This window comes from Phalangium opilio, unplaced genomic scaffold, assembly GCF_054372755.1.
Source record: "Phalangium opilio isolate 3A_F unplaced genomic scaffold, DU_Popi_V2 ptg000061l_1, whole genome shotgun sequence".
Taxonomy (NCBI): Eukaryota; Metazoa; Arthropoda; class Arachnida; order Opiliones; family Phalangiidae; genus Phalangium; species Phalangium opilio.
This window is the reverse complement of record NW_028324178.1, coordinates 4,096,302-4,112,289: the sequence shown is the minus strand read 5'-3', so window position 1 is coordinate 4,112,289 and position 15,988 is coordinate 4,096,302. Positions and strand designations below refer to the sequence as shown.

Sequence of the window (15,988 nt, the reverse complement as noted above, 5' to 3'; positions counted from 1 at the left end):
CCATTGGGGGGCCCGCGTAATTCCCGGAGAAAAAATCCGAGCCACATCTCGACAAAATATTAATAATCCTCAAAAAGCGGGCTGCAACAAAAAGAAGAAATTAGCTAGAGTCTGGTACGTACCAAGTGGCTGTACATACCTAGTCACGCTTCGGAACTTAGCCATCAAAAAATCCCTGTTTTTTTGAAAACTGTTAATATAGAAAACATTTGGCTGCGAATCCATAATTTTGGAAGTGACGAGCCCCTCTTTATCGCTTTTTACGGGCTAACGATGGTATTAAAGTATCGCCAACAAGATTCGCGATACCGCCGTCGAATTCAACTTAAATATTCAAGAAAATTTTCTCACAAATATATATTGCTAAGCCTAAATATATTTCCATAGTTTACGCGCCAAAAAATAAGAGATTCTACCCCGTTACTCACCGATTGTAAAGAGAGACGCATTCAGGGTTTCAAAAAGTTTAAATTGTTAACATTTAAAAAACCCGTATATATACCGGCAAAAAAATTAGGTTACCCCACCCTTTTTTACGTCTAGTCTTGTACTCGCCTTGATTTTCTTTTTTTCCCCACTACAGAAAGCCAGTTTTTTTTCGGAGTAATTTACTTTCTCTTTTAGCGGCGAAAGACTCGCAAATAACCCTGAAGGGAGGAGTGAAATATTTTCGTAAACGTTTACCTTACTACAAAATACCTAGGAATGGTTTAAAGTTACATGTTGGGTGGGTCAAAGAAATGGATAAAATAAGGGAAGGATGTGTCTCGATTTAAAAAAAATCACCCATAGATTGCTTACCTGTCCAATTTTTTCTATTACAAGGAATCCCAGTTGGATATTATGCTAGAGGCAAACCTCTGAAATTGATGCCAATGATAATTACGTCAATCATAGAGGTGATTAAATTGAATATACTTTAGAGAGTGGAGGGGGGTTTAAAAAAACTGTTGCTTAGTAACTCATTTTTTAAGCTGTAAAATTAACGTGTTGAATAAATTTGTTTCCTTTTCTATTTTTATACTAGAGCTATCTTTGGAGTCTGTAATAAGTATACATGTCTCTAAGTAAAAAATATTATAGATATTATAGGATAATTCATTTAATCTTTTGTGACTTAATTATAGTCCTTCTAGAGATTATGTTTATAAATATATCGAAATAAGCAACCGTTACTCTTCCAAACAAATAAGAAACATGACTAGAAGCGTAGATAAATATTAAAATAAGCTAGCCAATCATTTTTGACAAGTTATGTACTTTGAAATATAACTCTAAGGTAACGCAAAAGAAAAAATCCTAATGTATTTATGGCTGAAAGGTGAAAAAAAACAAAGCGACTATAATAGAGAAAATTCTTGACATGTCCTATATGACAAATTAATTGTAACACTGTTTCGTGTGTTTCTCAGGTTTTCGAGTATTAACTCGCACATTTTGATTTATGGCAAGCGAAAAAACACCTTGTATAATGGGAGGAGTAGATGTTAAACTTTCCGCTAATAAATTCATAATTGACTTTTACATATATATTTATAAAGTTAGAAATCTCTATTTAGCTCAAGGTCCTAGTTTTTTGTATGCAGAAGCTTGTTTGGGCGTGTTTTGAATAATTAAATTTGAATAAGCCAATACTTTCAAGATTTTAAAATTCAATAAATAGGAAAAAGTTAATTAGGCATAAAATTAGAAATCTCTCCGAGGTCTAAGATTTTTTCGTATGCAAATAATTCAAAGAGATCGTGTTATATAAAAGGTTAAAAAGGAGTTACTTTGATAGAAGCCCGAGGGGACAAATATTATTCGTATGCAAAAGCTTGTTTGGGTGTGTTCTAAATAATTTAATTTGAATAATTCACATAAGATCGCATTATATAAAGAAAAAATTTTAATGAAGGTTAAAAGTAATTATTTTGGGAGGGAGAAAAAGGGTTTTTTAATATGATATAAATCTAAATAATTGTATATTAATATTAAACTATAGGAGTATTTTTTATATAGGCAGGTATGGCATCATCCTTTATAATTTTTAGTATCAACTCCACAATAAATAAAAATGTATTTTTGGGGGGCATAAATAATATCGATTTTTTGGAGTATTTAAGACCAGTCTCGATACTTTCTTCATTCGAAAATTTTCTAGACGCTTTCTGTCGCTTTACAAGCTCTTAAACACTTGTAAGTAATGTTTAGTTTAATTCCTTGCGGTCGCTCTATGATATGGAGGGTGAATAGAAAGCTCTATGACAATCCTGATTTAAAGGATTTTACTTGGGATGATTTATTTAGAGATGTTTGGGATAAAAATACTTTAACGGACGCGCAGAAAAGGAATATTTGGCGTAAAATGACAGGGGCATACAATGCTTCTTTCTTAGTGTTTACGATTCAAGACGTCTATAATCACCATTATAGACCTGACGCGAATTTACTCCACGCTCTCGTTAGAGGTTGTTCCAATTACACGGACCATATGTTTTTTAAAGTCGAAAACGATGGTATCTTTACTAGCTGGTGGTTCAGCCCCAACGCGAACAAATTTTGGTTTTCAAACCCATTTTGCATACAGGAGCGAAAAGAACGCGATAGAATAGAAAGCTACGAAATACAATACGATATGGCAGTTGATTATACCTTCAATGCTCTGGAGGATTTATGCTGGTTGAGACTATTTCGCCAACACAGAATCCTGGAAAAACCCCATGTCCAGTTTGCATTGCGGCTCATTTCTAAACACCTTTTCCAAGCTCGCGTTTTTGTCAGCGTAACCCAATTTTTTACGACTATTAACAACCCCCAAAACAATAGCTCGGTCCGAATAAGTAGATTTACAACGTGGATAGTTCCCCCGCAAACCTTTTCTAAAATAGAGTGTCCGTACGGACCCATACATCACGCTTCGGTGAAATGTACAGCGCGTTATTGGTATTACGGAGGCTATTGTTTTCACGAAGAAGCGTTCTATAGACGTGTCTTAGACATGTGTTTTAAATTATGCTTGCTGCAACTCACGAGGATAAATAGACCGTGCCCTAAAGAAAAGACTCACTTTCGACAGTCCTTAGCTAGATGGTATTTAAAGAAAGCCATGTATATAGCGGGCGTAGCTCGCCTATATTGCAATACCACCTGGTGTTTAACATTATCAGACATTATGCAAGGACTGATAGACAGCGACGCGTTACCCTTTTTAGTAACGTTGATTTAAAATAATTGAATGGTCAAGCGACGGTGAAGATTTAAAACGGCCGGCGGATAAAGACAAACAGTGAGCTCAAGAATTACAATAACAAACTGGTCCTTAGATTTGATAATTACCCGAATTATATGTTTTTTAATATTAAGGCTGTTAATTTATTCTGTAGTATATTAGAATAGGGTTATAATTAACTTTGCGTAGTTATATATAAGTTCCAGTTTAAATAGTACAGAGACTAGTTGCGATAATACAATTGTGGTGAAATTTTTTTTTTATTAGAAATTCTAATCCATCTTTAAAGCGCCTTTATTCTCCAAAAAAAATGTAAGTAATATATTTGATATAAATATATTTGATATAAATATATTTGTATGTATTTCTTTTTAAAACTTTGGTGATAATTTAGGGCCAGCGTCGAGAGCTTTGTGGACGTTATTAAGAAGCAAGGCTCTGCCCTCATGCCCCGTAACGGGCATCTTTATTGTCCACATTGCGAAGGGACATTAAAGGATATGCCCGACTATGGCCAATTAAATTACTATTGCACGACGCGCGAATGTAATTATTTTAGAAAATGCGTTTTAGTCCAGTGCAAACAATATATCAGTTTTGCCAAGCGTAGCGACCAGCGGCATTTGCTTAGCACACGGAACTTTTGTTCACTTTGCGGTGAATTTAAGTACCGTGTAAAAGACATATGCCCGTGTTACGAGTGGTCCTGTGATTGACAGGTAATTCTCAATTGGTACTATTATTTGTTTTAAAAAGTGTAAATTTTTGACTGAATGTTACTGTATAAAATTTAGGTTAAGTCTCAACACAAGGATGCTGTTGTTTTTTATTTTTTAATTAATTTTATATTTTTTATGTTAATTATTTTAGTTATTTAAATTCTATTTTTCTATGTTAATTTTTTCAGTTATTGAATATTTTATTTTTCTATGTTAATTTTTTAGTTATTTAATATATTATTTTTGTTAGTGATTAAAATATATTAGTTTTAAAATAAATTATTTATAAAAATATGGTTTTATCATTTTAATTATTGTATTTTGACATGCAAATGTATACATAAAAAAAAAGGTTCATATTGATACAAGACGTATTAATTCTCATCTAAATTACCTTTATAACCTCAAAAAAAAATAATCGCACTAAAGTTTACTTTAAAATTAGACAGATCTTAATGTCTGGAAGTTTTAAAAAACCTTTAATAATCTCTGAATAGCGGGAACAGGCAAGAGGTCTTTAAAAAACCTGTTCTCATTTTTTAAAGAATTGTCTGGAAATTAGTTTAGCCTAAAGTGTTTAAGAGAGTAGTAATGCGGTAAAATGTTGTGTCTCGTGTGATGATTTCATAAGCGAATAATATTACAGCCATTTATAAATACTGGACGACATAACACAGCGATGCATCAGCAATTTGACCCATCATATTAGAAGACGTTTAAAAAAATCTCCAGTTTAAGCAACAAAATAAGCAATTAAAACAAGCCTAATGATTCTCTTTCGGGGACAAACAACTTGGAACTATTTTCTGTAACGAATTGCCTTCAATAATTTAAGCGAGGTCAACTTGGTCTAAATTATTTCGATGCTGGAAAAATTAAATATTAACATTGGATTTCATTTAGAAAGCTTTTCACGCTTCAAAATTTGAATTTAGTTCACAATTGGTCAGTTATCTAGGGTAAAAGTTAAGTAATACTTCAGGCCTTTTCACGCCAGCGAATGTTTGTAAATTTGTTCTAGTTTAGACCGTGCTGCTGACTTGGGTGTAACAATTTTTTCAAATATATTAGTACTTCTTCCGCCACTTAGATGTACAAAAACAACTAAATTCAATTTGATAAAATACGTTTTATGTTAACGGAACATTTATATTCAACAGGGCTCGTTCGTTAAGGTGTTAAAAATTTAATAATAAATGCATGCATTTTTTAAAAAATTGAAAATAGGCAGAGATTTTGCATGACTTTTTTTTCCTTCATTACATTTGCAAGTGTATTTGGAACTATCTTGAGACACAGAACAAAAAATATCCGTACATTCGCAACTAATATCCAGAACACAATGCGCGTTATTTTTGGCTCAAATTTCCTTCCCCTCTCACTCGCAACCATCCTCGCATTTTTCCGTTTTCACTTAAGACCAATCCCGGGTAACACTCGCATTTATAAGTACTGTTATCGGAAGAATTGGGGTTGCAAACGGTTTTGATGTCGGAAAAATTATCATTTCCCTCGATTTCGCATATATCGACGCACTACAAATCGGAATCAGGGATCAAACCAATGGAACATTGGCAATAATACGTGGCGTTATTAGATTCATTAACGTGACATTCTGCATTAAGATTCTGACATTCAATATCCCCTTTTGCTTCGCCAATGTCAACGCAAATGCTAGCCTGACTATCATAGTGACCAGCTGAGCATTCGCAGTAAAATGTAGTATTTTCATGACTCGATACGACGCATTCGGCTTTAAGCTCTGAGCAGGCATTATCTCCCATAGTTTTACAAATATTTTCGCATGTTTGGGTATTATCCTCGAACAGTCCAGCATGACATTCGCAGTAATACGTTGAGTTATTAGTTTCATCAACACGGCATTCGACTTTAAAATCCTGGCATTCACTGTCACCTTTTACTCGGTAGATATCACCTCAAATTAGGTTTTTTTCATCTTCGAATAGCCCGGCGGGACATTCACAGTAATAGGTTGATGTGTCAGTTTGATTAACGGCATTTTGCTCTACGATTTTGCCACTCACTCTCTTTTAAAAACATTAAAAATCCCCAGCGATTTTTAAAATGCATGAATTTTTTAGCGTGACATTCGGTATTAAGATTATGACATTCAAAAGCTGCTAAAAATTTTATAACAAAGGCATGAATTTTTTTAAGAAAAATTTTAAAAATCCCCGGTGATTTTTAAAATTTTAAAAAATTTTAAAATTTAAAATTTTTCTTAAAAAAATTCATGCCTTTGTTATAAAATTTTTAGCAGCTTTTGAATGTCATAATCTTAATACCGAATGTCACGCTAAAAAATTCATGCATTTTAAAAATCGCTGGGGATTTTTAATGTTTTTAAAAGAAAGTGAGTGGCAAAATCGTAGAGCAAAATGCCGTTAATCAAACTGACACATCAACCTATTACTGTGAATGTCCCGCCGGGCTATTCGAAGATGAAAAAAACCTAATTTGAGGTGATATCTACCGAGTAAAAGGTGACAGTGAATGCCAGGATTTTAAAGTCGAATGCCGTGTTGATGAAACTAATAACTCAACGTATTACTGCGAATGTCATGCTGGACTGTTCGAGGATAATACCCAAACATGCGAAAATATTTGTAAAACTATGGGAGATAATGCCTGCTCAGAGCTTAAAGCCGAATGCGTCGTATCGAGTCATGAAAATACTACATTTTACTGCGAATGCTCAGCTGGTCACTATGATAGTCAGGCTAGCATTTGCGTTGACATTGGCGAAGCAAAAGGGGATATTGAATGTCAGAATCTTAATGCAGAATGTCACGTTAATGAATCTAATAACGCCACGTATTATTGCCAATGTTCCATTGGTTTGATCCCTGATTCCGATTTGTAGTGCGTCGATATATGCGAAATCGAGGGAAATGATAATTTTTCCGACATCAAAACCGTTTGCAACCCCAATTCTTCCGATAACAGTACTTATAAATGCGAGTGTTACCCGGGATTGGTCTTAAGTGAAAACGGAAAAATGCGAGGATGGTTGCGAGTGAGAGGGGAAGGAAATTTGAGCCAAAAATAACGCGCATTGTGTTCTGGATATTAGTTGCGAATGTACGGATATTTTTTGTTCTGTGTCTCAAGATAGTTCCAAATACACTTGCAAATGTAATGAAGGAAAAAAAGTCATGCAAAATCTCTGCCTATTTTCAATTTTTTAAAACATGCATGCATTTATTATTAAATTTTTAACACCTTAACGAACGAGCCCTGTTGAATATAAATGTTCCGTTAACATAAAACGTATTTTATCAAATTGAATTTAGTTGTTTTTGTACATCTAAGTGGCGGAAGAAGTACTAATATATTTGAAAAAATTGTTACACCCAAGTCAGCAGCACGGTCTAAACTAGAACAAATTTACAAACATTCGCTGGCGTGAAAAGGCCTGAAGTATTACTTAACTTTTACCCTAGATAACTGACCAATTGTGAACTAAATTCAAATTTTGAAGCGTGAAAAGCTTTCTAAATGAAATCCAATGTTAATATTTAATTTTTCCAGCATCGAAATAATCTAGACCAAGTTGACCTCGCTTAAATTATTGAAGGCAATTCGTTACAGAAAATAGTTCCAAGTTGTTTGTCCCCGAAAGAGAATCATTAGGCTTGTTTTAATTGCTTATTTTGTTGCTTAAACTGGAGATTTTTTAAACGTCTTCTAATATGATGGGTCAAATTGCTGATGCATCGCTGTGTTATGTCGTCCAGTATTTATAAATGGCTGTAATATTATTCGCTTATGAAATCATCACACGAGACACAACATTTTACCGCATTACTACTCTCTTAAACACTTTAGGCTAAACTAATTTCCAGACATTTCTTTAAAAAATGAGAACAGGTTTTTTAAAGACCTCTTGCCTGTTCCCGCTATTCAGAGATTATTAAAGGTTTTTTAAAACTTCCAGACATTAAGATCTGTCTAATTTTAAAGTAAACTTTAGTGCGATTATTTTTTTTGAGGTTATAAAGGTAATTTAGATGAGAATTAATACGTCTTGTATCAATATGAACCTTTTTTTTTATGTATACATTTGCATGTCAAAATACAATAATTAAAATGATAAAACCATATTTTTATAAATAATTTATTTTAAAACTAATATATTTTAATCACTAACAAAAATAATATATTAAATAACTAAAAAATTAACATAGAAAAATAAAATATTCAATAACTGAAAAAATTAACATAGAAAAATAGAATTTAAATAACTAAAATAATTAACATAAAAAATATAAAATTAATTAAAAAATAAAAAACAACAGCATCCTTGTGTTGAGACTTAACCTAAATTTTATACAGTAACATTCAGTCAAAAATTTACACTTTTTAAAACAAATAATAGTACCAATTGAGAATTACCTGTCAATCACAGGACCACTCGTAACACGGGCATATGTCTTTTACACGGTACTTAAATTCACCGCAAAGTGAACAAAAGTTCCGTGTGCTAAGCAAATGCCGCTGGTCGCTACGCTTGGCAAAACTGATATATTGTTTGCACTGGACTAAAACGCATTTTCTAAAATAATTACATTCGCGCGTCGTGCAATAGTAATTTAATTGGCCATAGTCGGGCATATCCTTTAATGTCCCTTCGCAATGTGGACAATAAAGATGCCCGTTACGGGGCATGAGGGCATAGCCTTGCTTCTTAATAACGTCCACAAAGCTCTCGACGCTGGCCCTAAATTATCACCAAAGTTTTGAAAAGAAATACATACAAATATATTTATATCAAATATATTTATATCAAATATATTACTTACATTTTTTTTTGGAGAATAAAGGCGCTTTAAAGATGGATTAGAATTTCTAATAAAAAAAAATTTCACCACAATTGTATTATCGCAACTAGTCTCTGTACTATTTAAACTGGAACTTATATATAACTACGCAAAGTTAATTATAACCCTATTCTAATATACTACAGAATAAATTAACAGCCTTAATATTAAAAAACATATAATTCGGGTAATTATCAAATCTAAGGACCAGTTTGTTATTGTAATTCTTGAGCTCACTGTTTGTCTTTATCCGCCGGCCGTTTTAAATCTTCACCGTCGCTTGACCATTCAATTATTTTAAATCAACGTTACTAAAAAGGGTAACGCGTCGCTGTCTATCAGTCCTTGCATAATGTCTGATAATGTTAAACACCAGGTGGTATTGCAATATAGGCGAGCTACGCCCGCTATATACATGGCTTTCTTTAAATACCATCTAGCTAAGGACTGTCGAAAGTGAGTCTTTTCTTTAGGGCACGGTCTATTTATCCTCGTGAGTTGCAGCAAGCATAATTTAAAACACATGTCTAAGACACGTCTATAGAACGCTTCTTCGTGAAAACAATAGCCTCCGTAATACCAATAACGCGCTGTACATTTCACCGAAGCGTGATGTATGGGTCCGTACGGACACTCTATTTTAGAAAAGGTTTGCGGGGGAACTATCCACGTTGTAAATCTACTTATTCGGACCGAGCTATTGTTTTGGGGGTTGTTAATAGTCGTAAAAAATTGGGTTACGCTGACAAAAACGCGAGCTTGGAAAAGGTGTTTAGAAATGAGCCGCAATGCAAACTGGACATGGGGTTTTTCCAGGATTCTGTGTTGGCGAAATAGTCTCAACCAGCATAAATCCTCCAGAGCATTGAAGGTATAATCAACTGCCATATCGTATTGTATTTCGTAGCTTTCTATTCTATCGCGTTCTTTTCGCTCCTGTATGCAAAATGGGTTTGAAAACCAAAATTTGTTCGCGTTGGGGCTGAACCACCAGCTAGTAAAGATACCATCGTTTTCGACTTTAAAAAACATATGGTCCGTGTAATTGGAACAACCTCTAACGAGAGCGTGGAGTAAATTCGCGTCAGGTCTATAATGGTGATTATAGACGTCTTGAATCGTAAACACTAAGAAAGAAGCATTGTATGCCCCTGTCATTTTACGCCAAATATTCCTTTTCTGCGCGTCCGTTAAAGTATTTTTATCCCAAACATCTCTAAATAAATCATCCCAAGTAAAATCCTTTAAATCAGGATTGTCATAGAGCTTTCTATTCACCCTCCATATCATAGAGCGACCGCAAGGAATTAAACTAAACATTACTTACAAGTGTTTAAGAGCTTGTAAAGCGACAGAAAGCGTCTAGAAAATTTTCGAATGAAGAAAGTATCGAGACTGGTCTTAAATACTCCAAAAAATCGATATTATTTATGCCCCCCAAAAATACATTTTTATTTATTGTGGAGTTGATACTAAAAATTATAAAGGATGATGCCATACCTGCCTATATAAAAAATACTCCTATAGTTTAATATTAATATACAATTATTTAGATTTATATCATATTAAAAAACCCTTTTTCTCCCTCCCAAAATAATTACTTTTAACCTTCATTAAAATTTTTTCTTTATATAATGCGATCTTATGTGAATTATTCAAATTAAATTATTTAGAACACACCCAAACAAGCTTTTGCATACGAATAATATTTGTCCCCTCGGGCTTCTATCAAAGTAACTCCTTTTTAACCTTTTATATAACACGATCTCTTTGAATTATTTGCATACGAAAAAATCTTAGACCTCGGAGAGATTTCTAATTTTATGCCTAATTAACTTTTTCCTATTTATTGAATTTTAAAATCTTGAAAGTATTGGCTTATTCAAATTTAATTATTCAAAACACGCCCAAACAAGCTTCTGCATACAAAAAACTAGGACCTTGAGCTAAATAGAGATTTCTAACTTTATAAATATATATGTAAAAGTCAATTATGAATTTATTAGCGGAAAGTTTAACATCTACTCCTCCCATTATACAAGGTGTTTTTTCGCTTGCCATAAATCAAAATGTGCGAGTTAATACTCGAAAACCTGAGAAACACACGAAACAGTGTTACAATTAATTTGTCATATAGGACATGTCAAGAATTTTCTCTATTATAGTCGCTTTGTTTTTTTTCACCTTTCAGCCATAAATACATTAGGATTTTTTCTTTTGCGTTACCTTAGAGTTATATTTCAAAGTACATAACTTGTCAAAAATGATTGGCTAGCTTATTTTAATATTTATCTACGCTTCTAGTCATGTTTCTTATTTGTTTGGAAGAGTAACGGTTGCTTATTTCGATATATTTATAAACATAATCTCTAGAAGGACTATAATTAAGTCACAAAAGATTAAATGAATTATCCTATAATATCTATAATATTTTTTACTTAGAGACATGTATACTTATTACAGACTCCAAAGATAGCTCTAGTATAAAAATAGAAAAGGAAACAAATTTATTCAACACGTTAATTTTACAGCTTAAAAAATGAGTTACTAAGCAAAAGTTTTTTTAAACCCCCCTCCACTCTCTAAAGTATATTCAATTTAATCACCTCTATGATTGACGTAATTATCATTGGCATCAATTTCAGAGGTTTGCCTCTAGCATAATATCCAACTGGGATTCCTTGTAATAGAAAAAATTGGACAGGTAAGCAATCTATGGGTGATTTTTTTTAAATCGAGACACATCCTTCCCTTATTTTATCCATTTCTTTGACCCACCCAACATGTAACTTTAAACCATTCCTAGGTATTTTGTAGTAAGGTAAACGTTTACGAAAATATTTCACTCCTTCCTTCAGGGTTATTTGCGAGTCTTTCGCCGCTAAAAGAGAAAGTAAATTACTCCGAAAAAAAACTGGCTTTCTGTAGTGGGGAAAAAAAGAAAATCAAGGCGAGTACAAGACTAGACGTAAAAAAGGGTGGGGTAACCTAATTTTTTTGCCGGTATATATACGGGTTTTTTAAATGTTAACAATTTAAACTTTTTGAAACCCTGAATGCGTCTCTCTTTACAATCGGTGAGTAACGGGGTAGAATCTCTTATTTTTTGGCGCGTAAACTATAGAAATATATTTAGGCTTAGCAATATATATTTGTGAGAAAAGTTTCTTGAATATTTAAGTTGAATTCGACGGCGGTATCGCGAATCTTGTTGGCGATACTTTAATACCATCGTTAGCCCGTAAAAAGCGATAAAGAGGGGCTCGTCACTTCCAAAATTATGGATTCGCAGCCAAATGTTTTCTATATTAACAGTTTTCAAAAAAACAGGGATTTTTTGATGGCTAAGTTCCGAAGCGTGACTAGGTATGTACAGCCACTTGGTACGTACCAGACTAGCTAATTTCTTCTTTTTGTTGCAGCCCGCTTTTTGAGGATTATTAATATTTTGTCGAGATGTGGCTCGGATTTTTTCTCCGGGAATTACGCGGGCCCCCCAATGGGTTATCATTTACCTTTAATCTATGAGTTTCAATAGGCAAGGAAGCGAGTTTCTTGTCACATAATGGGGTTTTTCTGTAAAAGCTTTACAGGAAATCTTTTTATATGCGACAAAAAACCCGCTTGTTTACTTGTCGAGATTCATAATCCAGGTGGGTCTGATGAGGGTTATTTGGTGGCTCTCGTAAAGTAAAGTAGTTAAGGAATGCTAAAATAAGGGGGGTTCCTGCTCTGCCTTACGCATTCTTGATGCAGATTAAATGTTTTGAGTTTTCGGAATGTGGAGCAGGATCTTCCCTTAAAGATCGTACTAATTGGCTAATATTTGAGGTTTTTTTTTCGCCTGACAAAAGGATGAAAATATTAGTTTTCCCGTCTTATTTGTCGTTGTTAAAGCTAAAAAATGTATTAAGATTTATTCTGTATCTAGTTTAAAACTCTAGTCTCGTTAAAATTGGTAAAACGCTTCCGGAAATATCTCTCACTGAAGACGCGAAGAATGACCTTCTTTCTTTAGAATCTCTTTTTTTTGCCCCTGGCTATATTGAGGCGAATAAAACTCGCGCCACTCCAAATTTCTCTCTCTTAACGGCTAAATGGAAAATTTAGGTATTTAGAAATGAATTCCTTTGTATAAATATATGGACACTTTAAGAACGCAAATAACGCCTTTGTTTGGCTACTCATTTGTTTATTTTGTATTTAATTTTTGTACAAGACGCAAGAGTAAATATCTTTTGTTTTTTTTAAAATGTGTGTCTGTTTTTTCATTAACTTTTGACTTAGAAGGAAACAAAGTTGATTTGTCTCAAAATCAAGTTTTTTTGCCGACGAATAATAAAATACACTAAATTGATGGCGGGAAAATTTAAACAGCGACGTTGTGTACGTGTTCGAGTCAAGGTAAACCCGGTTAGTTAAGACTGGTTAATTGGGTACCCGTATTAATGGCGTAGTCAGGGTAAATAATCCAATCTAAGTACAATTAATAAAACAGTAACACCCTGAATACGAATTCAGGTTAATCCGGGCTTATTTATTGTTCCACCGGGATTCGAACCCGCTACCTCTTCGTTAATCGCATTAAAAAACCTTGCTTTTTGCCAACTAACCTCTTACAACATTTATTTTCGCTAAGCCAACGGGGTATCCTAGTTAAAACATCATCGTTGGAACATCTACATGGGTAAGTAATCAAACGGTAGCTGAACCATTAGTAATCCACCCATTATTAGTCCAATGAACGGGGGGATAAATCTATACTTGGACGAAACTTGGTTGGCCCAGCCTAGTTTAGGCTAGTTTTAACTTGTCTGGACAAAACTTGGTTGGCCCGGACAAGTTTGGGCGTGTTTTGACTTGTTTGGAAACCCTTAAATTAAAGTTCAGTCAAAGGCGTAAAATAGCAAGCTGGCAGGGATTGTTTGTTTTGGTTTTTTTTCGTGGGCAACAACCTCTACATAGGCAAACCTAGACTGATCCGGGCTAGTTTTGATTTGTTCCATGGGTAAATTCCCTTAATAGTTACTAAAAAAGCCCGCTAGAAGGCAGGGCTCGAGGTCATGTATAATTAAGTTTTGGTTTGAGTCATAGTCTGGAGGATGACGTCATAGTCACCCAGGTTGAAAGCACCCTCTCTGACTAGGTCTGGTCCGGCCTTGTTTTAATTGATTCTATGGATGAATTACCTTAATAGTTACTAAAATAGCCCACTAGAAGGCCAATAAATATGGTACCAATAATTTAATATTAGTTGAGAGGATGACATCATAGTTGGCCAGGGAAAAAACATCCTTTACTAGTAGGGATGGTCCCAACTTGTTTATGTCCATTGAACGGGTTACGGCTATTAATGGTTACTAAAATAGTCCGCTAGAAGGCGGGGCTGGAGAGAAGTTTTTTAAATATGGCGCCAATAATTTCATATTAGTTTGAGTTGGAAGGATGACGTCATGGATGTTCAGGTTGAAAGCAGCTTTACCGGTAGGGCCGGTAGTCCGAGCTTGTTTGGAGGGTTATTAAATAGGTCATTTACCCTTAATAACACGCTGGAAGGTAGGACTGGAGGTAAGCTTTTTTAAAGTCCGGGCTGGTTTGGGTTTATTAAAGGAGTACCGCCCATTACTAGCACCCTAGCAGGCAGGGTAAGATTGGAGGATGACGCCAAGGTTGAATATAGCTTGTTTTTGTTTTGATTAAGAAGATGACGTCATGGGTGTTGAAAATAACACAAGGTAGGAACTCGTGGTAGTCTGGAGCTATTAAAAGGGGGGTAAAAACCCCCTTAATAGCATGGTGGAAGGCAGGGTAAGTCAGGTAGGATTTTTATGGTTCAATCTTTGGTTGGAGGGTTAATCCGGGCTTGTTTGGGGAAAAATGGGGTAAAACCGACCCCCGTTAATATTCATAGACGGTGACATAGCACGGTGGAAGGCAGGGTATGTCAGGTAAGATTTTCTCATACAATAACGTAATCTTGGGTCTTAAATTTAAACGGGGATCTTGCAAAAAGAACTTCACCCTCCGAGGGTTAGCCGAGCTTGTTTTGGGGGAAAAGTGGGTAAAACCCCTCTAAAGAGTCATAGCATGCTGGAAGGTAGGGTTGATCAGGTAGGAATTTAGCTTAATCTTTGTTTGGAAGTTTGGTTTGAGTCTGGTGGATGGGGAGAGGGCGGCCATCTTGGGGTGGCGGCCATCTTGGATCTCTGCATATCTAGGTAGCTATCACTACTATTCTGGTCCTCGTATGAGGGCGTGGGTTCGAGTCCCACTTCTGACACGATATGTTTTATGAAATTAACTGGAAGAAATGTAATTTATAAAACATCCCAATTGAATGAATCCAAGTTAGTGTGGCCGAGCGGTCTAAGGCGCCAGACTCAAAAGGCTAAGTTTCCTTCGTTCACAACGTGAATCTGTGTATTCTGGCCCTCGAATGAGGGCCTGGGTTCGAATCCCACTTCTGACACGATATGTTTTATGAAATTAACTGGAAGAGATGTAATTTATAAAACGTCCCAATTGAATGAATCCAAGTCGGGGTGGCCGAGCGGTCTAAGGCGCCAGACTCAAGGGACTCAGTTTCCATCGTTCGCAACGTGAATCTGTGTATTCTGGTCCTTGAATGAGGGCCTGGGTTCGAATCCCACTTCTGACACGATATGTTTTATGAAATTAACTGGAAGAGATGTAATTTATAACACGTCCCAATAGAATGAATCCAAGTCGGGGTGGCCGAGCGGTCTAAGGCGCCAGACTCAAGGGGCTCAGTTTCCTTCGTTCACAACGTGAGTCTGTGTATTCTAGTCCTCGTATGAGGGCGTGGGTTCGAATCCCACTTCTGACACGATAAGTTTTATGAAATTAACTGGAAGAGATGTAATTTGTAAAACGTCCCAATTGAATGAATCCAAGTCAGGGTGGCCGAGCGGTCTAAGGCGCCAGACTCAAGGGGCTTAGTTTCATTCCTTCCCGATGTGTATCTGTGTATTCTGGACCTCGAATGAGGGTCTGGGTTCGAACCCCGCTTCTGACACGATATGTTTTATGAAATTAACTGGAAGAGATGTAATTTATAAAACATCCCAATTGAATGAATCCAAGTTAGTGTGGCCGAGCGGTCTAAGGCGCCAGACTCAAAAGGCTAAGTTTCCTTCGTTCACAACGTGAATCTGTGTATTCTGGCCCTCGAATGAGGGCCTGGGTTCGAATCCCAC

At 35.2% G+C, this 15,988-nt stretch overlaps 2 protein-coding genes across 3 annotated transcripts; one reads left to right on the top strand and one right to left on the bottom strand.

Annotated features, from left to right (window-relative positions):
- Nucleotides 1–1,969: 1,969 nt before the first annotated feature.
- Nucleotides 1,970–4,113, top strand: LOC149663938 (uncharacterized). Its single transcript, XM_089842119.1, has 2 exons — nt 1,970–3,930; nt 4,006–4,113. The coding sequence occupies exon 1, from the start codon at nt 2,186–2,188 to the stop codon at nt 3,206–3,208; it is 1,023 nt and encodes a 340-aa protein (XP_089698245.1). The 5' UTR covers nt 1,970–2,185; the 3' UTR covers nt 3,209–3,930; nt 4,006–4,113.
- A 4,050-nt stretch (nt 4,114–8,163) lies between these two features.
- LOC149663937 (uncharacterized) lies at nt 8,164–10,307 on the bottom strand. Of its 2 annotated transcripts, XM_089842118.1 has the most exons (3): nt 9,009–10,307; nt 8,347–8,799; nt 8,164–8,271 (listed from the first exon to the last, which is right to left on the bottom strand). In XM_089842118.1, exon 1 carries the CDS (start codon nt 10,089–10,091, stop codon nt 9,069–9,071), a length of 1,023 nt encoding a protein of 340 aa, XP_089698244.1. In that variant the 5' UTR covers nt 10,092–10,307; the 3' UTR covers nt 8,164–8,271; nt 8,347–8,799; nt 9,009–9,068. The 2 variants fall into 2 exon arrangements, with proteins under 2 accessions (XP_089698244.1, XP_089698243.1); XM_089842117.1 differs by having other exon boundaries at nt 8,347–10,307.
- Nucleotides 10,308–15,988: the final 5,681 nt, after the last annotated feature.

Excerpts from the sequence above, each read along its gene's own strand:
- LOC149663938 (XM_089842119.1), top strand. The coding sequence starts at position 2,186 with ATGTTTAGTTTAATTCCTTGCGGTCGCTCTATGATATGGAGGGTGAAT.
- LOC149663937 (XM_089842117.1), bottom strand. The coding sequence starts at position 10,091 with ATGTTTAGTTTAATTCCTTGCGGTCGCTCTATGATATGGAGGGTGAAT.